The sequence below is a fragment of the Bubalus bubalis genome, chromosome 7, assembly GCF_019923935.1.
Source record: "Bubalus bubalis isolate 160015118507 breed Murrah chromosome 7, NDDB_SH_1, whole genome shotgun sequence".
In the NCBI taxonomy this organism is placed as follows: Eukaryota; Metazoa; Chordata; class Mammalia; order Artiodactyla; family Bovidae; genus Bubalus; species Bubalus bubalis.
The window spans coordinates 1,197,836-1,218,910 of record NC_059163.1 but is presented as its reverse complement, the minus strand read 5'-3'; the positions used below and the strand labels follow the sequence as shown (position 1 = coordinate 1,218,910).

The 21,075-nt window shown below is 54.7% G+C and overlaps 2 protein-coding genes across 9 annotated transcripts in view; one reads left to right on the top strand and one right to left on the bottom strand.

The window, feature by feature from the left end:
• Positions 1-331: 331 nt before the first annotated feature.
• C7H4orf48 (chromosome 7 C4orf48 homolog) overlaps positions 332-21,075 on the bottom strand; it is a 21,587-nt gene continuing 843 nt past the window's right edge. The window contains exons 1-5 of one of the 8 annotated variants that reach the window (XM_025290530.2): positions 3,395-3,833; positions 1,576-1,740; positions 1,277-1,365; positions 674-848; positions 332-441 (exon numbers count right to left, since the gene is read on the bottom strand). In XM_025290530.2, coding sequence (XP_025146315.1) covers positions 416-441; positions 674-848; positions 1,277-1,365; positions 1,576-1,714 — 429 coding nt within the window. In that variant the 5' untranslated portion in view covers positions 1,715-1,740; positions 3,395-3,833 and the 3' untranslated portion in view covers positions 332-415. The other 7 variants (XM_025290528.2, XM_025290529.2, XM_044946298.1 and 4 more) reach the window with 7 other exon arrangements.
• The window catches only part of NELFA (negative elongation factor complex member A), an 18,697-nt gene continuing 18,369 nt past the window's right edge, over positions 20,748-21,075 (top strand). Inside the window, exon 1 of the mRNA XM_025290527.2 lies at positions 20,748-21,045. Coding sequence (XP_025146312.1) covers positions 20,836-21,045 — 210 coding nt within the window. The 5' untranslated portion in view covers positions 20,748-20,835. The remainder of the gene's footprint in view (positions 21,046-21,075) is intronic.

The window sequence follows — 21,075 nt, the reverse complement described above, 5'->3', positions numbered from 1 at the left end:
CCCAGACGCCAAGGACAGGACAGGCTGGGCTGGGGACTGGGGTCACCCTCCCGGGCAGGGGACCAGGAGTGTCCAGCTCTGGCCACCTTGGATAGCAGCGCCAGGCACAGAGATGGCCATGGCCAAGTGCACCCTCCACGCTAAAAAGGAAGTGCAGACAGGGAACAGGGGAGGCCCCTGGAAGGCGGTGGCCACCGTGCCCACGGGTGCACACCCCTAGCCTGGTGCCAGGGTGGGAGAGCTGCCCGGCGGGGAAACCCAGGCCCAGGCAGGGACTCCAGGGGACGACGGTGGGCGCTGGTGGCCAGAGCAGGGACACAGGACACCAGCGTGGGGACCAGGCTTTTATTGGTGAGAGCACGTCCTGGTGGGTCCTCAGTGCCCGGCCGGCCAGCAGGCACACAGGGCCCGGCGCTCAGCCTGCAGCAGGAGGCTGTCCGTCTGCAAAGCAATGACGGGTGTGAGAGCTCCACCAGGCGGCACCCAGAGACCCGATCCCGGGGGCCGCCCAGCTCCCAGCTTCCCCCCAAGACCTGCCGGCTCCCAGGACTCCTGACGCCTGAACCCAACTGTGTCCGGACAACCCCCAGCCCCAGTCCCGCAGACTGACTGCAGGAGACGCTCAGCTGCCCCCCAGACCTCCCTGCACTCTCCCTGCCTCTGCTGCTCCTACCCTGGGCGCAGCCTCCTTGAGCCCCACACCTAGACAACTCTTCCGGCTTCTCTTTCAGGGACCCCTCTGTCCTGACAGCTCCTCCAGCCCCCCAGGGTGGGCTGGCCGCGGGGGCGTCTGGTGGCTCCAGATGCATCCCCAGGGGGCACTCCAGGTCTGGGGGAGCCCTTGGGAACTGGGAGAAGAGGGAGCAGGGCAGGGTGTCCCATTCTTCCTACTTCTCCCCTTCCCAGAAATACACCTTTCTGTTACAAACTTCCTTGGCTGGGGCCCAGCGACAGTGGAGGGGAGGGGGCACTGTTCATTCCATACTTGGGGGGTGACTCCGGGCACCCGGGCCTGCACCCACCCCCTGCAGAGGAGGCGGGGTGGGGGGGGTGGGGGGGGGGTGGGGGGGAAGCCCCCAGACAGCTGGGCCCAAGCTGGCCTTCCAGCCCACTCGGACGGTCTCCTGCCCCACCCTCTCTGCCCACTGGGAAAGGCTGGCTTGGGACAAGCTGTCCTTTCCGGTGACCTCGGGAAAGGAGCCAGGGAGGCCACCGGGAGGAGCGGAACGGGGCAGATTCCACCCTCCACCCTCCCTGCACCCCTCGGGAGGCTCACCCGAGCGTCCAGGCTGTAGGCCGTCTTGCGCAGGTCCTGCAGGGCGCGCTGCATGAACTCGAAAGCGTGGCAGTCCACGCACGGGCGGCCTGCGCGGGGGTCGGGGTGGGGGACCCGGGTCAGGGCGCGCTCGCAGCCGGGTCCCCCCAACCCCGGGCAGCGGCCTCCACGCACCCCCCGCCTCCCGCCCGCGGGGACGCCCGGACCACCGGGGAACAAAGGCGAGCCACGCCCCTCCCGCGCGCCCGAGTGGGGTCAGGGCCCCCGGGGACCCCTCCGCGTGCGCGCGCGGCACCTACTCTGAGCGGGGACGGCGCTCCCGGCGGCGGGCTCGGCGCGGGCCTGGGCGCCCAGCAGCGTGGCGCTCAGTAGCAGCAGCAGCAGCAGCAGCCGCGGCGGCGGCGACCTCGGGGGTCCGCACGGCGGCAGGGGGGCCATGGCCGAGCGGAGGGAGCCCGGGCGCCCTGCAGGAGCCGACAGTCAGCGGCGTCCGCCCCTTGGGCAGGCGGACCCCGACCCCGAGCTCGGTTTCGCGCGACCCACCCGCCCCGAACCCCCAGGACCCGTGAGCCACCTCCAGGGCCCCGCCCCCAGGGACGAGCGAACCCCCCTCAACCCCGCCCCCCGGGTCTGGAGGCTCCCCACGCCCCCGAGCCCCCACTCCCGCCACGCCCCCCGGGCTCTGCGACCCCTTCTCTCTCCCGCGTTCTCCGTCCAGTGAGGCCCCGTCCCGCCCTTACCGCGGTTGGGGGACCCCGCGACAGCGGCGCGGCGACTCGAGAAAGACGCGCTGCGGCCGAAGCGCACCGCGCATGCGCCCCGACCCCGCCCCAGCACCCCCCCACACACACAGCACCCCTCCCTCCCCCCGCAGCCAACGTCGTCGTCATGGAAACCCCGGGACCGCGCGAACCGCTCGCTTAAAGGGACCGAGGTGATGGCTCCAGACTGGGTACGCGCGGCCCCGGTCGGGATCCGCACCCAGGCGCCGTCAGCCCTACCCTACAGGCATGGGCTCCTGAGGGCTGCTTGGAGGAGGCGGCACCTGGACAGCAGCTCCAGAGCCACTGCCGGCGGCCCGAGGACCCGGGTGTCCCTGGAACGATACCGAGGTAGAGCGCTCGGTACCCGCCCGGGGCTGGGGGACAGCGAAATGCAAACGCGCGGCCTCTGCGCCCAGTGGGCCAGTGGGTCCAGTCAGGGCGGGTTGCTCCGGGGAGCTCGGCTTCGGGAGCGACCCAGGTCCGGGGGGCCATCCGGTCTCCGCCCCTCGCCCCGGCTCAGCCTCGTGCCTGACCTTCAGGCCAGAGGCACAGGTAAGAAACCATCGGGCTGCCCGGTCCCCTCCAGCGCTCCGTGTCCGGACACACTCCACGGCGGCTACGTGACCTGGGACGGTTCGCGTGGCCTCTCTGCGTCCTTTGCTCCCGAGCGATCACACAAGGTCGTAGGTAAAGAGCCGAGTGTGGCCCCCGCGGGCGCCCCGAGGCGCGCGGGAACCACCCGTCCTTCTGAGAAGGGTGCTGCCTACTTGGCGTCCACCGGATCTTCACGAGGCGCAGCCCCGATGCGGAGGAGGCGACCTCCGGGTCGTGCGCCCTGGAGCCGCCAGCGGCCCGCGCGGCGCGGGGCAGCGCTGGGCCCCCTTGGTGGGGGCAGCGCCGGGCTGAACGGCCTCCACCCCACCCCCGGGCCTTGGGTCGGGTGGAGGCCGGGCATGGGATGGGACGTTCGCGGCCCCGACCGGACGCGGGCGCGCTGGCCTAGGGGCGGGGCAGGGCTCGCGATAGCCACACTCTGCTCCCCATCGGGCTCCGGGGAGGGCTGGGCTGGGCAGGGAGCGTCCGGAAACTCCGACGGGCCGCCTTCCCGGACGCGCGCGTTTCCGCGCCCTTCGTCCAGAGCCCCGCGGCGCGGTCCAGCCTCACCGTCCCTGCCCCGCTCGCTCTCGGGCCTCGGCTGCGTCCTCCCTGCGACCGAGCGGGTACCGAGAGGACCGCGCCGCCGGCCCGCGGGGGCGGCACCGCAGGGTTGCCTGGGTCCTGAGTCCCTGCCCCACTCCCGCCCGCGCCGGGGTCCCCGCGCCGCGCCGGCCCCCGCCCCTCCCCGGGTACCGACCTTCCGTCTCCACTGGGTCTTCCGCAAGCCGGCTGTGAATTCTTTCATATCCCAGGGGGCCAAACTTCCTGAGCCCCTCGACTCCCCATCACTTCTCCCTGTCCAGTTTCTCCCCCTTCCTCTTTTAAAATGCCTTTATTTTTGGCTGTTGTGGGTCTGCGGGCGGGCTTTGTCTAGTTGCCTGGCGGGCGCTTCTCACTGCAGTGTTTCTCCTGCTGTTGAGCTCGGGCTCAGTGGTCCCACAGCGGGCGCAGTCTGCCCAGACCGGGGGCTGACCCTGTGTCCCCTGCGTAGGCAAGCGGATTGTTAACCACTAGACCACCAGGCAAGTCCTTTCTCGAGCCCACACCTGTTGCCTGGGTTGCCAGCAGCTGTCCGGCTGGAGATGGACGCGGAGAGGTGTGGTCCACGTGAGCATGGCCGGTGCGTGAGTCCAGGAAGCCCTGGGAGCGACTGGCTTTGATGGCGCAGAGCCCCCAACCCCTCGGCGCCCTCCACTGTGGAGCCGCGGCCAGGGGCATCTGATCAGGGCCCGGGAGGAGGCTGCCTCCTGCTCCTCGTGCTCGCCGCCCCGGGCGTCGTCTGGGGACCCTGGCCCCGGTCCGGAGGAGATCCGCCCCCAGACTCACCGCGCCCACTCTGGGCTGTCACCTACCCCCTGCACTTACACCACCACCACCCCGCCCCCGCCAGGGGAAGCCCAGTGGGGAGGTGGAGCCCAGGGGGGTTGCCAGTGAGCAAGCGGGCACAGAAACGGAGGAGGGGAAGGTGTATGTGCTTGGAGGTGGGGGGAGGGCAGGCTGGTTTCCAGCGGCAGAGGCTCTGCCAGCAAACAGCGGGCGGAGAGGAGTGCGAGCCCGGCTTCCGGCACCCCGGGTGAGCGGCTTGGGCGCAGCGTGAGTCCCCCGCAGGCCTCTCTGCTCGCCTGCAAGCCTGCGGGTGGACTGTCTTGACACTGTAGGGGCAAGAGTGGCTGTAGCACAGACGCTACAAACAAAACCCACACCACTGGAAGCACCAAGAATGTGTCGCGGGGAAGTTGCTTTAAAATGGCTCTGGACTAGGGATGCTCCCACAAGTGGCGGAAGAAAATTCACATGCTACTTGGAAGAAAGCATCTTCATCTCGGGCCTTGGAAAACCGGAGCGAAATGGATAAAAACACACAATCCAGCTCCATGCTGTCTGCAAGAGGCTCGCTTTATTTTTTTATTTGCGTCTTTTTAAAAAGCGTGTTTATTTATTAGGCTGTGTCAGCTCTGAGCTGTGTCCTCGTTTGTTGCAGGGTTGAGACTCTGTCTGTGGCTCTCTAGTCACAGAGGGCAGGCTTACGGCTCCCCAGCTTGTGGGATCTTCGTTCCCCACCAGGGATTGAGCCCCCATCCCCTGCCTTGCAAGGCAGATTCTTAACCACTGGACACCAGCAAAGTCCATCCCTGAAAGAGGCTCAGTTTAAATCCAAAGACACAAATAGATCAAAGGCGAAAGGATGAGAAAAGGTATTCCCTGCAAATAATAATTAGAAGAGAGCCAGGGTGACTAAACCATGGCCAGACAAAAAGGAGTTTACATCAGAAAAGTTTACAGTAGACAAGGACATTATCACATGTTAATAAAAAGTTTGATAAGGCAGGAAGATATGGAAAATATACATGTTAACACACCTAAGGACAGACTGTGAAAATACACGAAGCAAAACTAACAGAATGTAAGAGACAGTTCTCCAGTAACAATAAACTTGAACACCCCACTCATAGTATGGGACAGAACAACCAGAGGACAAGTCAGGAAACAGGACTTGCCAACCAGGTCTAACGGACGCGTCCAGGACACCCACCTAATGACACCCAACCTTCTCAGGCACACGTGGGATGCTTTCCAGGAGAAACATTGTCACTAATTAAGTCTTCATAGATTTGGGGGCAGGGAGGCACTGCACAGCTTGTGAGATTTTAATTCTCAACCAGGGATTGAACCCAGGCCCTCAGCAGCAAGAGCATAGAATCCCAGCTGCTGAATCACCAGGGAATTCCCATCAATAGACTTTAAAAGCTGCTGCTGCTACTGCTGCTAAGTCGCTTCAGTCGTGTCCAACTCTATGCGACCCCATAGACAACAGCCCACCAGGCTGCCCCGTCCCTGGGATTCTCCAGGCAAGAACACTGGAGTGGGTTGCCATTTCCTTCTCCAATCTTTAAAAGCTAGATGCCATAAAAAGTGTATTCTTTGACCGCAGCAGAAACTGGAACTCAATAACAGAAGGAAAAGCGAACATTGAAGAATCAGAGGATCAAAGGAGAAATCACAAGGGAACTTAGAAATGACTTGGAGAGGAATGAAAAGAAAACAAAACGCACCAACATGTACGGGACGCTGCGAGAGCAGTGATGAGAGGGAAATTATAGCTATAAACACTTACATTAAAAGAAAAAGATCAAACCAACTGCCTAATTTTACAACTTAAGGAACTAGAAAAAGAGGAACAAGCAACCTAACACGAAGGAGGGCATCCCACGGTGGTCCCAGACTCTACTCTCGCTACTGAGGACATGGGCTCAATCCCTGGTCAGGGAACTAAGGTCCCGCAAGCTGGGTGCTGTGGCCAAAAAGAAAAAGCCTAGCAGAAGGAAAGAAAGATTAGGATGGAGATACAATGAAAGAGCTAGAGACTAGAAAAACCATAGAGAGAGATCAATGGGACAAAAAGTTGGTGCTTTGAAAAGAGCAACATACTTGAGAAACCATTAACCAAATGGACTAAGAAAAAAGGAGAGAAGACACAAATTACTAAAATCAGACACGAAGTGTGGAGGCATTCCTACCGATTCAGCAGAAATGAAAAGGATTAAAAGAGAATATTGTGAGCAGCTGTGCGCCAGCAGGTTGGGTCGGCTGGATGAAATACACAGATTTCTACAACAATGGGGAAGTGAGGAGATTGCGTCAGCGATCAACAAAAAAAGCCCTGGGTCTGATGGCTTCACTGGCGAATTCTAGCAAACATTTAAAGAAGCATTAACACCAAACCTTCTCAAACTTTTCCCCAAAATTGAAGAGTATAAAATAGTTCCTAACTCATTCCATGAAGCCAACCTACCAAGGCCAGAGAGACCCTCCAAGAAAACCACAGACCAACGGTTCTTATGAACATTGAGGCAAAACTCCTCAACAGAATCCAAGCATCCTGGACTCGGCAGCAGCGTAGAAGAACTGGCTGGGAGCCGGCGCAGCAGGGATCCCAGGGCGGGGGCGGGACTCCGTTCCGGATTCCGGTGTCAGAGACGGTGTGTTTACTCTGTGCAAGTTCAGCTGTGTGTTTACGCTGGGTGCACGTTCCTGTACGTATTTACTAAGAAAAGTTACGTATAGTTCTAAACAAAGAATGACACAAAATAGACACGCATTCAGAGACAGAACGTCCTTAGGAAGGAAATTCTGAAGGATGTAGTTCAGGCTGAGATAAGAGATCCGAAATGGAAGATCTGGAACTAAGCGGGGGGCACAGTGAGAGGAGAACCTGGGAGTGAGTATAAAGAGGCTGTGATTCGGCTAAACAACAGTAGGAATTAAAATACCAGAATTAAAAAAACAGAATTAAAATACCGGGCAACATGTAAATCAAGAAGGGGTAAATGGGGTTAAAGTGCTCTGGATAAAATACCCTTTCAAGGATCTGTATTTCTGGTAGGACAGTGAAAGCATCATTAAATATATTTTGTCACTTTTTTTTACGTTCATTCAGGTGTGGTTGACTTGTAATACACAATTTGATCGATTTTGATATACTTATAGGTGGGAAAATTAATAAAGGGAAACCTCACTAAAATGGGAGTTGGGAGGCCAGAAGGGGGCGCTCTCTGCAGTACCACTTAAAATCAGTCACCGGAAGAATTCATCACAGGTCCCCGCAGGAAAACTGGGTTTCCCTGGTGGTTCTGCAGGTAAAGAATCCGCCTGCAATGTGGGAGACCTGGGTTGGGAAGACCCGCTGGAGAAGGGATAGGCTTCCCACTCCAGTATTCTTGGTGGCTCAGCTGGTAAAGAATCTGTCTACAATGCAGGGGATTCCTGAGTCGGGAAGATCCCTTGGAGAAGGGAAGGGCTGCCCACTCCAGCATTCTTGGCCTTCCCTGGTGGCTCAGATGGTAAAGAAACCGCCTGCAATGCGGGAGACCTGGGTTGATCCCTGGTCGGGAAGATCCCCTGGAGAAGGGAAGGCTCCCCGCTCCGGTATCCTGGCCTTTGCAGCGCATGTTTGTCCCAAACCGCAATTCTCTGCTATTCTCCGTTCTACACAGCCCATGGGGGCGCAGTCAGACGGCTGAGCAACTTTCGCTTTCAATTTCACAGGGAAACATGTGCCTGGAATCTCCTACAAGCAGTCACCGCCCCAGCAACTTCGACAGAAACCACCCCCACTCTGAACTCTCACTTTTCTCCAGTGGACTTTGGTTCAGAACAACCCTCCCAACATCCACTTTTTTCTCTAGAAAATCACGTGCTTCTCCTTTGTTAGACCCGCCTCTGGCCTTTGTATTGCATCTTTGTCCCACACTGCAATTCTCTGCTATTCTCCAGCAAACTCTTTTGCTGCTAAGAACTTTTATTTTTAAGGCCAGCATGCACCTGTGAGGCCTCACCTCCTGAAGGTGGGAGCACCCCACCCCACCCCTGCCCGAACACCCTCGGCCTCTTGTTGGTCGCCACCTCCTCTCACTGGCTTCTCCCCCAGAACAACCGGTCTGCTTTCAGTTGCTAGTTTGCATTTTCTACAACTTTATGTAAGTGGAATCATGCCATATATTCCACTTTTTGTCTGTTTTTATTTTTTGGCGACATCATGCAGCATGCGGCATCTTAGTTCCCCCACCAGGGATCACGCCTGCACCGCCCGTGCCCCCTGTGCCCCCTGCACTCCTGAGCAGAGTCTTAACCACTGACTGCCAGGGAGGTCCCTTTGTCTGACTTCTTTAAATTAGTAAAATTACTTTGAGATTTGTCTATGTTGTTGGGCTCATCAATAGCGCATTCTTTTAAGAATAAAAAGAGAAAAGAAAAAAAAATTTTTTAATAGTGCATTCTTTTTATTGGTGAGCAGTGTTCCATTGTTTGGAAAAACCACAATTTGTGCATTTGTTTGATGATAGACATTTGGGTAATGTCCAGCATTTGGCCATTACAAGTAAAGCTGCTCTGAGTATTCACGTACAATTCTTTATACTGACATGTGCTTTCATTTGGGGTTTTTAATATCACTACTTAATACCTTTTCATCTTTCTCCTAGCTTTCCAGCTATTTCAGATAGTTGTATAACCTTTAATGCCCTTGTGTCTTACCTTGTCATCTGTCTTATTTCTGGTTCAGTTCCCAATTGATTTTTTCTTCTTTATTATGAGTTGTATGTTCCTGCTCCTTTACATTTATGGTAATTTTGTTGGATGCCAGATATTGTACTGTTTATAATGTTGGGTCGCTGGGATTTGTTTCTTTTTTAATGTTTTTGAGCTTTGTTCTGTAATGCACTTAAGTCACCTGGAAATAATCTGATCCTTTTGGGTCTTCCTTTTAAGTTTAACTAGATAGGCTTGGAACACTCCTTGTGTGTCTATGTGTGTGTTAGTCCCTCAGTCGTGTCTGACTGACTCCATGGACAGTAGCCTACCAAGCTCCTCTATCCATGGGATTCTCCCAGTAAGAGTACTGGAGGGGTTGCCATGCCCTTCTCCAGGGCATATTCCTCACCCGGGGATGGAACCCAGGTCTCTCGCACTGCAGCCATGTTCTTGACCATCTCAGCCACCAGGGAAGCTCAGAAAACTCCTTGGTCTGGGCCTGTCTGACCCTGTTACTAAAGCAGTAGCTTTCTGAGCGCTCCGCTCGATGCCCCGTGGCCGCTGGAAACACAGCCCATTTCTGGCCCCGTGAGGGCTGTTCGGGGTCGCGCCCAGCCTTGGGCGCTCGGTTCACATGCTGAGGGCCTGATGGGACACAGGGCAGAGCCTGAGAGCTGAGCCTCTTCTCTCTACAGCTCCACCCTAGAAGTTCCAGTCCCCGTGCGCCCCCAAGTCAGAACGCTGTCTCCTCAAGTCAGGGTACACCAGTGGTCTTGGGGTTCCTCCTCCCTGTCCCACAGATGGAACGTTCCTCCAGGGGCAGGTCAGCCAACCGTGGACCGGTCTTGCTACCTCCCTTCTCCACTGTTCTGCAGTGCTTATCTCCACCTGAAAAGCTTTGGTTTGTATATTGTCCAATATTTTTAGATGTTTAAAGTAGTCATAGGCTGATGCAAAGAGCTGATTAATCAGAAAAGACCCTGATGCTGGGAAAGACTGAGGGCAGGAGGAGAAGGGGGCAACAGAGGATGAGATGGCTGGATGGCATCACCGACTCAATGGACATGAGTTGGAGTGAACTCCAGGAGATGGTGATGGACAGGGAGGCCTGGCATGCTGCGGCTCATGGGGTCACAAAGAGTCGGACACGACTAAGCGACTGGACAACAATAACTGATTTCTACAACAAAGTGGTAGGCCACATGAACACACGTTGAAATCGGTATTATTCGTTTTAGATTGTAATAAGTGAAGCAGTGAATCACAATCATCCATTGTGATTGCTGGGGAAACTACTGAAAAAAAGAAGGAAACAGTGAATAACTTGTAAACTAATGTGCGTGATAAAATGAGCGGTAAAGAAGAACCAATCCAAAAGAAGACAGAAAAGGAGAGAACCAATATGTCAGCGATTTTTATTCAACAATAATGGACAAAATGTTCCAGGTGGTGGACACAGACTGTCACTCTTAAAAAACGACAATGAAACCAACACAGCTACATGCTGTTTATATGGACACACTGCACCCTAAGGAGACAGAAAGGGTGAGAGTAGAAGAGTGGACAGGACTTCCCGGGGGTCCAGTGTCTGAGAATCTGCCCGCCAGCGCTGGGGACACGAGTTTGATCCCTGGCCCGGGAAGAGCCCACCTGCGGCAGGGTCCCCAAGCCCGTCACAACTACTGAGCCCGTGCCCCCCAACAAGAGAAGCCACCCCAGTGAGAGACCCAGCATCGCCACAAAGACCCAGCACAGCCAACAATAAATGAATTAACTAAATTTGTTTAAAAAAGAATGGATCAAAGCTATACCATGTAAATACTCATTAAAAAGCAAGGCTAGGATCACTATGTTAGTATCAGATAAAATGGATCTTAAGGCAAGCACAGAAAAGACACAGATGAATCCACTCTGATGGTCGGAGACTTCCATGGCCCGGTCAGCAAGGAGATCCTGCAGGCAGAGATCAGGAAGGCCGTGGGTGAACTCGGCGCCACCGTGAACCTCACATACCAGACATCTACAGACAGCATGCTCCAGAGCAAGACACGCTTTCTCCTGGATGTCCCTGCCGCTCCAGGGGTTAAGAATCCGCCTGCCAGTGCAGGGACCACAGGTCCCGTCCCTGGTCCCACGTGCCGTGAAGCAGCCAGGCCTGGGCACAGCTGAGAGCCCATGCTCTGCAACGAGAGAGGCCGCCACCCTGAGGAGCCACGCACCGTGGCTCGAGAGGGGCCCCTGCTCCCACACACAGCTTGAGGGAGCCTGTGCAGCAATGGAGACGCAGCACAGCCAGGAGTAAAGAAATGCATAAATAAAGACGCATTCTTCTCACCCTCACTGGGAACGCTCATCAGGACAGACAACACTCTGGGCTGAAACACACTCCCTGACAAACTCAGAATCGCAGAAATCACACAGTGTCTGCCCTGACACCGCAGTGGAACTGAAGTGGAAACCAGAGGCAGGAAGATAACTGGAAAATCTCCCAACACTTGGAGACTTTAGAACACACGCCTGGAAATTCCCGGGCAGTCCACTGGTTAGGACACTCCATGCTTTCCCCTCCAAGGCCTCAGATTCAATCCCCCGTCAGGAACTAAGATCCTACGAGCTGAACCAGAGCCACGAGCACCCCCCCCCCAAAAAAAACCAAAAACAACAGCCACAAGAAAACCTACACACTGCTAAAAAGCACATGAATCGAGGAACTCTCAAGAGAAATTAAAAATAATTTGAACTAAATGACTAAATAAAAAGGAAACACAACTAATCAAAATGTGTGGGATTCAGCAAAAGCAGTGCTTAGAGGGAAATTTATAGCATTGCTTGCATATGTTAGAACAGAAGAGGCTCTGTGGGCAACCATCTAAGCTTCCACCTTCGGAAACGAGAAAACGAAGAGCAAGTTAAATCCAAAGTCAGCAGAAGAGAAGAATTTTAAAAAGTGAGAGCGGAAATTAGTGAAATGGAAAAGAGTAGTGTGCTGAAACAAAACCCGTGTTTTATGACAAAACGGAATCGTTTTCCGTTTTCTCGTTGAAGCACAGCTGATTTAAAGGTTGTGTTCATTACTGCCTTACAGCAGACGGATTCAGTTATCCGCACGCAGCCGCTCTTTTACCCTTTCCCATTATGGCTTCTGTGCTGAGCAGCAGGGCCGTGTTGTCTGCTCGGTCCACTGACATATATAGACGCTCACACCTTCTAGCTGCAACTTCCCGTACCCCTGTCCTTTCCCTGTCGTGATTCTGGACGAAACAAGAAATATTTGAACGTACCGTTTTTCTCTGCCCATCTGGGCCCCCTCCCGCCCCTCGAGTAAAGGCTGAGTGCCTGCCTTCACCAGACCCCAGGAGAGAAACTTTCTTCTCGCCCTAGTGAGGGGCCACGGCCCACCCTCGCCGGGTGTGTGCAGGCCTGGACTGCACGGCCTGTGGCTGAGCCGTCTGACGTACAGCCTCTGTCTCAACAGCTCACATACCTCGCTCTGACCTCTGGCGGGCAGGCCCGAGAGCTGAAAGACTGTCTCCCGGGTTAGGCTTATCAGGTTGGTGCCAATAAAAATTTCCCTTTCTTTCTTAGATCAATTATTGATGAGTCTTCTGTCGATGCTAGCCTGGGGTATCAGAGACAACCCACACTCCCCAGAGGACAGCTGGAGTTCGCCCCTGTGAAATGGAATATTTCCGGCCACATCAATAAACAAAGACGTCTCGGCCGTCAGGGGTTTCGGCCCTCCAAACGTGCATTTCTGAGCCCGGGAACGACAGAGCCCGCTATCAGCCAGTGAGCTGCCACCGCGAGCCGCCACCACTCCCTCCAGTGAGTGAAGAACTAAGGACGCATAGCATCCAATCGCAGGACGCCGGCCCAGAAGGCTGAGATGCGTGTGCAAGGAGTGATCTCAGGGGCCCACACGCCTGGCCCTGCCCGTGCAGGTGGCGCCAGCGGTAAAGAACGCCTGCCCAGCGCCGAAAGCCGCCTCTTACCATGTGTGAAACGTGACCAGTGCGAGTTTGATGCGTGAAGCAGGGCGCTCAAAGCCAGTTCTCTGGGACAACCCAAGGGATGCGGTTGGGGAGGGAGGTGGGAGGGGGCTTCAGGACGGGGGACACGTGCACCCGTGGGTGATTCACATGGATGTATGGCAAAAACCAGCACAATATTGTAAAGTAATTATCCTCCAGTTAAAAGAAAAGAAAAGAAACTGCCAGCCAATGCAGGAGACATGAGACGTGGGTTTGATCCCTGGGATGGGAAGGTCTTCTGGAGGAGTAAATGGCAACCCATTCCAGTATTCTTGGGCCTCCCTGGTGGCTCAGATGGTAAAGAATCTGCCTGCAATGCAGGAGACCTGGGTTCGATCTCTGCTTTGGGAAGATCTCCTGGAGAAGTAAATGGCTACCCATTCCTGTAATCTTGCCTGGAGAATCCCATAGACAGAGGAGCCTGACTGGCTACAGTCCATGGGATCGCAAAGAGTCAGACACAACTGAAGCGACTAAGCACATACCTAGCAAAGTGCTAAATACCTTAGCTTGAGATATCTGGCTTTCCTTAACTACAATAATCCTTTGCTGTTCAGACTACCACCGCTTGTTACAAACTTCTCTCCGCCCCACCCGCCTCCTCAGGACAGTTCTCCCAGGATCACTTGAGATGCTGTCTCCCAGGCTTAAAGTCCTAAAAATTCCCACCAAATAAAATGTAACTCTCAACTTCGGGGTTGTGGCTATTTTTGTTTAAGTTGACACCCGACCCTGTGCTCAATACCTCGGGGACCGCGGGCCCCACTGGCTCCTCGGTGCCCCCGGGGTGTTCCGGTGGGCTCTCCTCCTGGCCAACCCTCACTGCTCTTAAGGGATGATCCTGACATTTTTATTCAAGCGGTTTCTACTTGACCTGTAGCCTTTCCGGGCCGGTGCATTTCCTAGTCAGGGACCCAGGAGGACAGGAAGAAGGCCCAGGGAAACAGGTGTGGCCGGTTTGTTAAGTTTTGCTTAAGCTGGAAAAAAAAAAAAGTTGCTATATGGTCTGAATAAACCCTCTGGCAGTGAAAGGGCAGATCGAGTTAATTCCGTTCCCAAGAACAGGGCGACCTGGGTTCAGGCCCTGGATGGGCAGATCCGCTGGAGAAGGGAAAGGCTGCCCACTCCAGTATTCTTGGGCTCAGCTGGTAAAGAATCCGCCTGCAATGCGGGAGACGTGGGTTTGATATCTGGGTTGGAAAGATTCCCTGGAGAAGGGAACTGCTCCCCACCCCAGTATTCTGGCCTGGAGAATTCCAAGGACTGTATAGTTCATGGGGTCGCGGAGAGTCGGCCACGCCTGAGCAACTTCCACTTTCACGACCAGGGACGTCTGCTCCTTCCAGCCGCAAGTGCCCCCGGGTGACTGGGAGCCCGGTGGGGGTGTCCTGGAGCCCCGAGCACCGCGGCAGTTTCAGCCAGAGGGAGAGACCCGACCCAGAAGAGAGTCAGCAGCCCCCCGCCCCCGGCCCGGGAGACTCCGCGGGGGTCTCGGCGCAGACCCGAGCATGCGCACTGCCTCGCCGAGATTCCTCCCGGAGCTCGGCTCACGGCTCACCGCCGACTTGGGCGCCGCGCCGCAAAGGCCCAGCAGTCCCGCGCGGACGAGGGCGCCAGCTGAGCTCAGACACCGGCACGTGTGTGCACGCCTGCGGCCTTCCCTGGGAAGTGAAGGGGCCACCCCGAGGCTCTCCCGGCTTCACTGAACTTTGTAGGCACAGAGAAAGGCGAGAGGACAAGGTCCGTCCCTGTTGGCAGGTCTCTGGGACCCCTGCCCACAGGGTCTGCGGGATACAAGGGGGATCACAGCTCTCCTCTTCTAAAATAGATCCCCGGGACTGGAGAGACTTCTAAATTATTAAACTTCTAGAGAGTTCTCATCCTATTATTGTACCTTTTTAAATTGGTATGCAAAAGCCCCCAAAAGTTCAAAACACCCAAACAGCTTCATCTAGGGGTGCTGCAGAAGGGTAGTGACAGGTAAGGGGTGTAAAAGTGCCTACGCAAACAGAACCCCTGACACTGACCTCACCTCTGCTCCCTCCACGCTCCCGTACTGATGCCCATTCCGGTCTGCCGTCTGAATGGCCTTCCATCCCGAAGAAACCATTCAGTGGTCACCTTTAGAAATGGGACCACCTAAGGCTGGAGGCGAGCCTCTTCACATCAAGGTTGGAACTGAGGGCCGTAGGTAAAGAATTTCTTAAAACCAGGTAGGATCAAGCTGGTTTTAGAAAAGGCAGAGGAACCAAAGATAAATTGCCAACATCCGCTGGATCATCGAAAAAGGAAGAGAGTTCCAGAAAAACATCTATTTCTGCTTTATTGACTATGCCAAAGCCTTTGACTGTGTGGATCACAAAAAACTGGAAAATTCTGAAAGAGATGGGAATACCAGACCACCTGACCTGCCTCTTGAGAAACCTATATGCAGGTCAGGAAGCAACAGTTAGAACTGGACGTGGAACAACAGACTGGTTCCATATAGCAAAAGGAGTACGTCAAGGCTGTATATTGTCACCCTGCTGATTTAACTTATATGCAGAGTACATCATGAGAAACGCTGGGCTGGAGGAAGCACAAGCTGGAATCAAGATTGCTGGGAGAAATATCAATAACCTCAGATATGCAGATGACACCACCCTTATGGCAGAAAGTGAAGAGGAACTAAAAGCCTCTTGATCAGAGTGAAAGAGGAGAGTGAAAAAGTTGGCTTAAAGCTCAACATTCAGAAAACTAAGATCATGGCATCTGGTCCCATCACTTCATGGAAAATAGATGGGGAAACAGTGGAAACAGGGTCAGACTTTATTTTTTGGGGCTCCAAAATCACTACAGATGGTGATTGCAGCCATGAAATTAAAAGACGCTTACTCCTTGGAAGGAAAGTTATGACCAACCTAGATAGCATAGTAAAAAGCAGAGACATTACTTTGCCAACAAAGGGCCATCTAGGCTATGGCCCTTTGGCTAAGGCCAAAAGGCTATGGCTTTTCCAGTGGTCATGTATGGATGTAAGAGTTGGACTGTGAAGAAAGCTGAGCACCAAAGAGTTGATGCTTTGGAACTGTGGTGTTGGAGAAGACTCTTGAGAGTCCCTTGGACTGCAAGGAGATCCAACCAGTCCATCCTAAAGGAGATCAGTCCTGGGTGTTCTTTGGAAGGAATGATGCTGAAGCTGAAACTCCAATACTTAGGCCACCTCATGCGAAGAGTTGACTCATTGGAAAAGACCCTGATGCTGGGAGGGATTGGGGGCAGGAGGAGAAGGGGATGACAGAGGATGAGATGGCTGGATGGCATCACTGACTCGATGAATGTGAGTTTGGGTAAACTCCAGGAGATGGTGATGGACAGGGTGGCCTGGCGTGCTGGGATTCATGGGGTCACAAAGAGTCAGACACGACTGAGCGACTGAACTGAACTGAGGATCCTCTCAGGTTTTTTTTAAGTAGATTACCAAGATCAAAGGCCACTGGTCGGACTGAACTAAACATAGCTGATATTCAGAGCCTGGGAGGATTTTTTTTTTTTTTTTTTGCCTTCTCCGCTAAGCTAGATGAGGGAAAGTGAAACATTCCAAGGCCCCTTGGACACCAAGATAAAAACAGTCCATCCTAAACGAAATCAGCCCTCAATAATCATTGGAAAGACTGATGCTTAAGCTGAAGCTCCAATACTTTGACCAGCTGATGTGAAGAGCCAGCTTATTAGGGAAAAAAAATGACGCTGCAAGACTGCGGGCAGAAGCGGGTGGTAGAGGATGAGATGGTTGCATGGCATCACTGACTCAACGGACAGAAGTTTGAGCAAACTCGGGGAGACGGTGAAGGACAGGGAAGCCTGGCGTGCTGCGGTCCATGGGGTCGCAAGGAGTTGGACACGACTGAGCGACTGAACAATAAAATGTTCCAGCAGGTGGACGGGTATGTCGGCACTTTGGTGTCATTTTCCCTGCAGTGGCCACCCCATTCTTTGACGAATTAAGAGTTGTCCTTATTTCACAAATCTAGTCTTTACCGGACTGAGATGAGGCGCCAGAAAAACTCAAAGCCCATCAATCTTTTTACCGCTCCTCAGACTTCCCTTACTTAGCTTGAGACTTAAATATATATTATATATTAATATTGTGGCCTTCAGGAAACAGAAGTTACTCCTAGAACTTGCCTTTTTCCTCCTCTGCGTCTGAGATGTAAATGGCCCACCTAGTCTTCTCCAGAAACACTTATCTAGACCACCTTTTGAAATTGCAAATTTCAGGTAAGTAACTCTTCTCAAAAGAGAGAAACAAAAGTGGGATAGGTGCTTGAAACTTGACTTGTCAAGGACAAGTCTTGTGTCTTTTCCATAAGTATCAGTGAAAAGACTTTCGCCATCTAAACAGGTGACCTTTGTTTGTTCTATGGGGCAGAAACCCAATTTGAATCCAACTTTTTTTTTAGCCACACCATGAGGCTTGCAGGATCTCAGTTCCCAGACCAGGGATTGAACCCAGGCCACAGTAGGGACAGCCTGGAATCCTAACCACTAGGCTGCCAGGGAAACCAACCTCTTTTGCAACCGATGGGTTTTGTATTACTGTACCTGATTCATGGATGAAATTTGGGGATGCAAAGTGATGCCAAAACTCAGTCTCTGTGAACCAGCACTGAACTGAATCTTGGAGACAAGAGTTTTAGGTGAAGCAGGAAAGTTTTATTGCTTTGCCAAGCAGAGAGGGCCACTACCGGCTAAAGCCCTGAAAAGTATGACGGGTTGGGGAGTGGGGGGCGCATCATGAGGCAACCTGTAGTCAAGGGGACACAGGAAGGTTGTGTGTCCAGGAGCCCACAGGGCCCTGTTTGGTTTCAGAAGTACAGGATCTCTGTGGTATGAATCCACGTGTGTGTGTGCACTGCAGGCATGTGGTCCTGCCAAAATTAATTGGTAAAAGAGCTCTAATTGGCTAATACTGAAATGAACTTCAGGATCACATGATCCAGGATTTACTTCTGTTCTTGGCTGCCCCGGGTCTTTGTTGCCGCGTGTGGGTTTTCTCTGGCTGCGGTCACCGCGGCGCGCAGGCTTCTCACCACACTGCTGGTGCCTTACTCACTCAGGCATGTCCAGCTCTTTGTGACCCTATGAACTGTTGCCCACCAGCCTCCTCTGTCCATGGGATTCTCCAGGCAAGAACACTGGAGTGGGTTGCCATTTCCTTTCCAAGGGATCTACCCGACCCAGGAATTGAACTTGAGTCTTCTGCCTTTCGGGCAGATTCTTTACCCACTGAGTTTCTCATCACACGAAGTTTCTCCTGTTGTGAAGCGCAGGCTCTAGGGCGTGCATGGGCTCAGCAGTCCTGGCACACCGGCTTAGTTACCCTGCAGCCTGTGGAATCTTCCCAAACCAGGGCTTGAATCCATGATCCCCCCGTTAGCTGGCAGATTCTTAACCACTGGGATCACTAGGGAAGTCCCTGGGATTAATTTTTAATGAATGAAAACAAACTTGGTTTAATCACTGTATCTCTAGACTCATTAACATTAATATTTTCATTGTACTTAGGTTTCAGTTCAGTTCAGTCGCTCAGTCGTGTCTGACTCTTTGCGACCCCATGAATTGAAGTACGCCAGGCTTCCCTGTCCATCACCAACTCCTGGAGTTCACCCAAATTCATGTCCATCGAGTCGATGATACCATCCAGCCATCTCATCCTCTGTTGTCCCCTTCTCCTCCTGCCCCCAATCCCTCCCAGCATTAGAGTATTTTCCAATGAGTCAACTCTTCGCATGAGGTGGCCAAAGTATTGGAGTTTCAGCTTCAGCATCAGTCCTTCCAAAGAACACCCAGGACCAATCTCCTTTAGAATGGACTGGTTGGATCTCCTTGCAGTCCAAGGGACTCTCAAGAGTCTTCTCCAACACCACAGTTCCAAAGCATCAACTCTTTGGTGCTCAGCTTTCTTCACAGTCCAACTCTCACATCCATACATGACCACTGGAAAAACCATAGCCTTGACTAGACGGCCCTTTGTTGGCAAAGTAATGTCTCTGCTTTTTACTATGCTATCTAGGTTGGTCATACCTTTCCTTCCAAGGAGTAAGTATCTTTTAATTTCATGGTTGGAGTCCCCATCTGTAGTGATTTTAGAGCCCCCAAAAATAAAGTCAGCCACTGTTTCCCCATCTAATTCCCATGAAATGATAGGACCAGATGCCATGATCTTAGTTTTCTGAATGTTGAGCTTTAAGCCAACTTTTTCACTCTCCTCTTTCACTCTCATCAAGAGGCTTTTTAAGTTCTTCTTCACTTTCTGCCATAAGGACTTAGGTAGGTTTACTAGAAGTCAAATTTTAAGATCTGATAATTCCTGTTACAAAATTTGTCAGCAACAAAGATAACTTGAGATGATAAAACTCAAACTCAAATAGGGCAGGACCCATGCAAACTTCTCTTCTGGTGCGCAGAGGCAGAGTCAAAGCTTGTAAGTAAATGTCAATGAAGTAAGAGCTTTTAGATGAACTCTTTAGGAGTAATCGGCTTCCCTTGTGGCTCAGCTGGTAAAGAATCTGCCCGCCAAGGCGGGAGACCTGGGTTCGATCCCTGGGTTGGGAAGATCCCCTGGAGAAAGGAAAGGCTACCCACTCTAGTATTCTGGTCTGGAGAATTCCATATAGTTCATGAGGTTGCAAAGAGTCGGACACGACCCAGCGACTTTCACACACACACACACTACGAGTAATTATGTTTTAGGACTGCCTACTTGAAATGGTTTCTCCAGATTTTTGGTAACTTGAAACAGCGCAAATAAGATGCAGGTGTGGAGTGGAAAAAAAAAAAAGTACAACTTGAAAGTTATGTTTTATTTGGTAGACAAAACTGAGGACTTAAGTCCAGGACACAGCATCTCAGCTAACCCTGAGACTGCTCTCAAGAGGTAAGGGAGGAGCCAGGATATACAGCAAGTTTTGTAACAGAGACTAGGTAGTTGGGACATCTGGTGACTCAGCGGCAGTCCGCCCGCAATGCAGGCGACCCGGAGGCCAGCTGGCCCTGATGGGAAGGGTGTGATGGGCCCGCTGCCCTCCCCACAGCCCGGGCTCCCTGACCCTCTGCCCCCAGGGGTCTGGGTGAAGGGGCAAGGCTGGAGCCTGTGGCCCAGAGGGGAGAGCTGGGGCGCTTGGGCCACAGGTTCCGGCGGGGCGGGGCAGACGGAAGGCAAGTCTGCGCGGTGAGGAGCTCTCCCCTACAGCAGCGCCCTCCCTCCCCGGGCCGTGGGCTGGAGCCCCAGGTCCGCCCAGCCCGAGGTCAGGCCCGAGGCTGGCTGGAGCCTAAGGGCGCTAAGAACCGCCCCCCTCAGCACCCACCAAGCAGGGCCGACTCCCTTTCAGATGGGGCTCCCACCGCCCGGAAGGGCACTTACGCTCGGGCCCCGGGGGTGCTCCCTGAGACTGGCCAGGAGCCCGCAGGCTGGACGTGTGGCGCGCAGGGCCCTGCGCACTGGGCCCCGCGCCGGCTCTCCGTCCGCAGCGCGCGCCCGGCGCAGCGCGACCCCCCACCCGAGGCCGCCAGGGCGAAGGCTCGGGCAGGACAAGCTCCCCCCGTGTCCCCAGCAGCTGGGGCAGCGCCAGGCCCGCGGCGGGGGGCGCGCGCGGACGCGCTGGACGGGCGCGGGCTGGACCCCAGCCGCCCTAGCTTGGCGAAGACTCCCGACCAGCACAGCCTGAGGGACCCGGGTCGCGGCCGCCCTCGGGCGCTCGTCCCGCGGGGAAGGGGCCGGTTCGCGCGGCCGCGCCCGCCGGCCACTCCACACCCTGGACTAGCGGCGCCGACGCCAGGCCGCCGTGCCCACGCCCCCGTGACGTCATCTTCCGCGACCCGGGAGGCCGGGCCGCAGGCGCCGCCATGTTACCTTACGGCCGCCGCCGAGAGGACCTCGCACCGCCACGAAGCCACTCACCGAGGCCCCGCCCCCTCCGGTGACGTCACCGCGGCGCGCCGGGCGGGCGCCGCCATGTTGGGGGTCCTCGCCGCGGGCGCGTAGGTGTCCTCATAAGATGCCGGCTCGGCAGCGCTCAGCTTTTTTCCCCCCAAGATGGCGTCCATGCGGGAGAGCGACACAGGCCTGTGGCTGCACAACAAGCTGGGGGCCACGGACGAGCTGTGGGCGCCGCCCAGCATCGCGTCCCTGCTTACGGCCGCGGTCATCGACAACATCCGCCTCTGCTTCCACGGCCTCTCGTCGGCCGTGAAGCTCAAGCTGCTGCTCGGGACGCTGCACCTCCCGCGCCGCACGGTGGACGAGGTGAGGCGGGCGGCGGTGCGGACGCGAGAG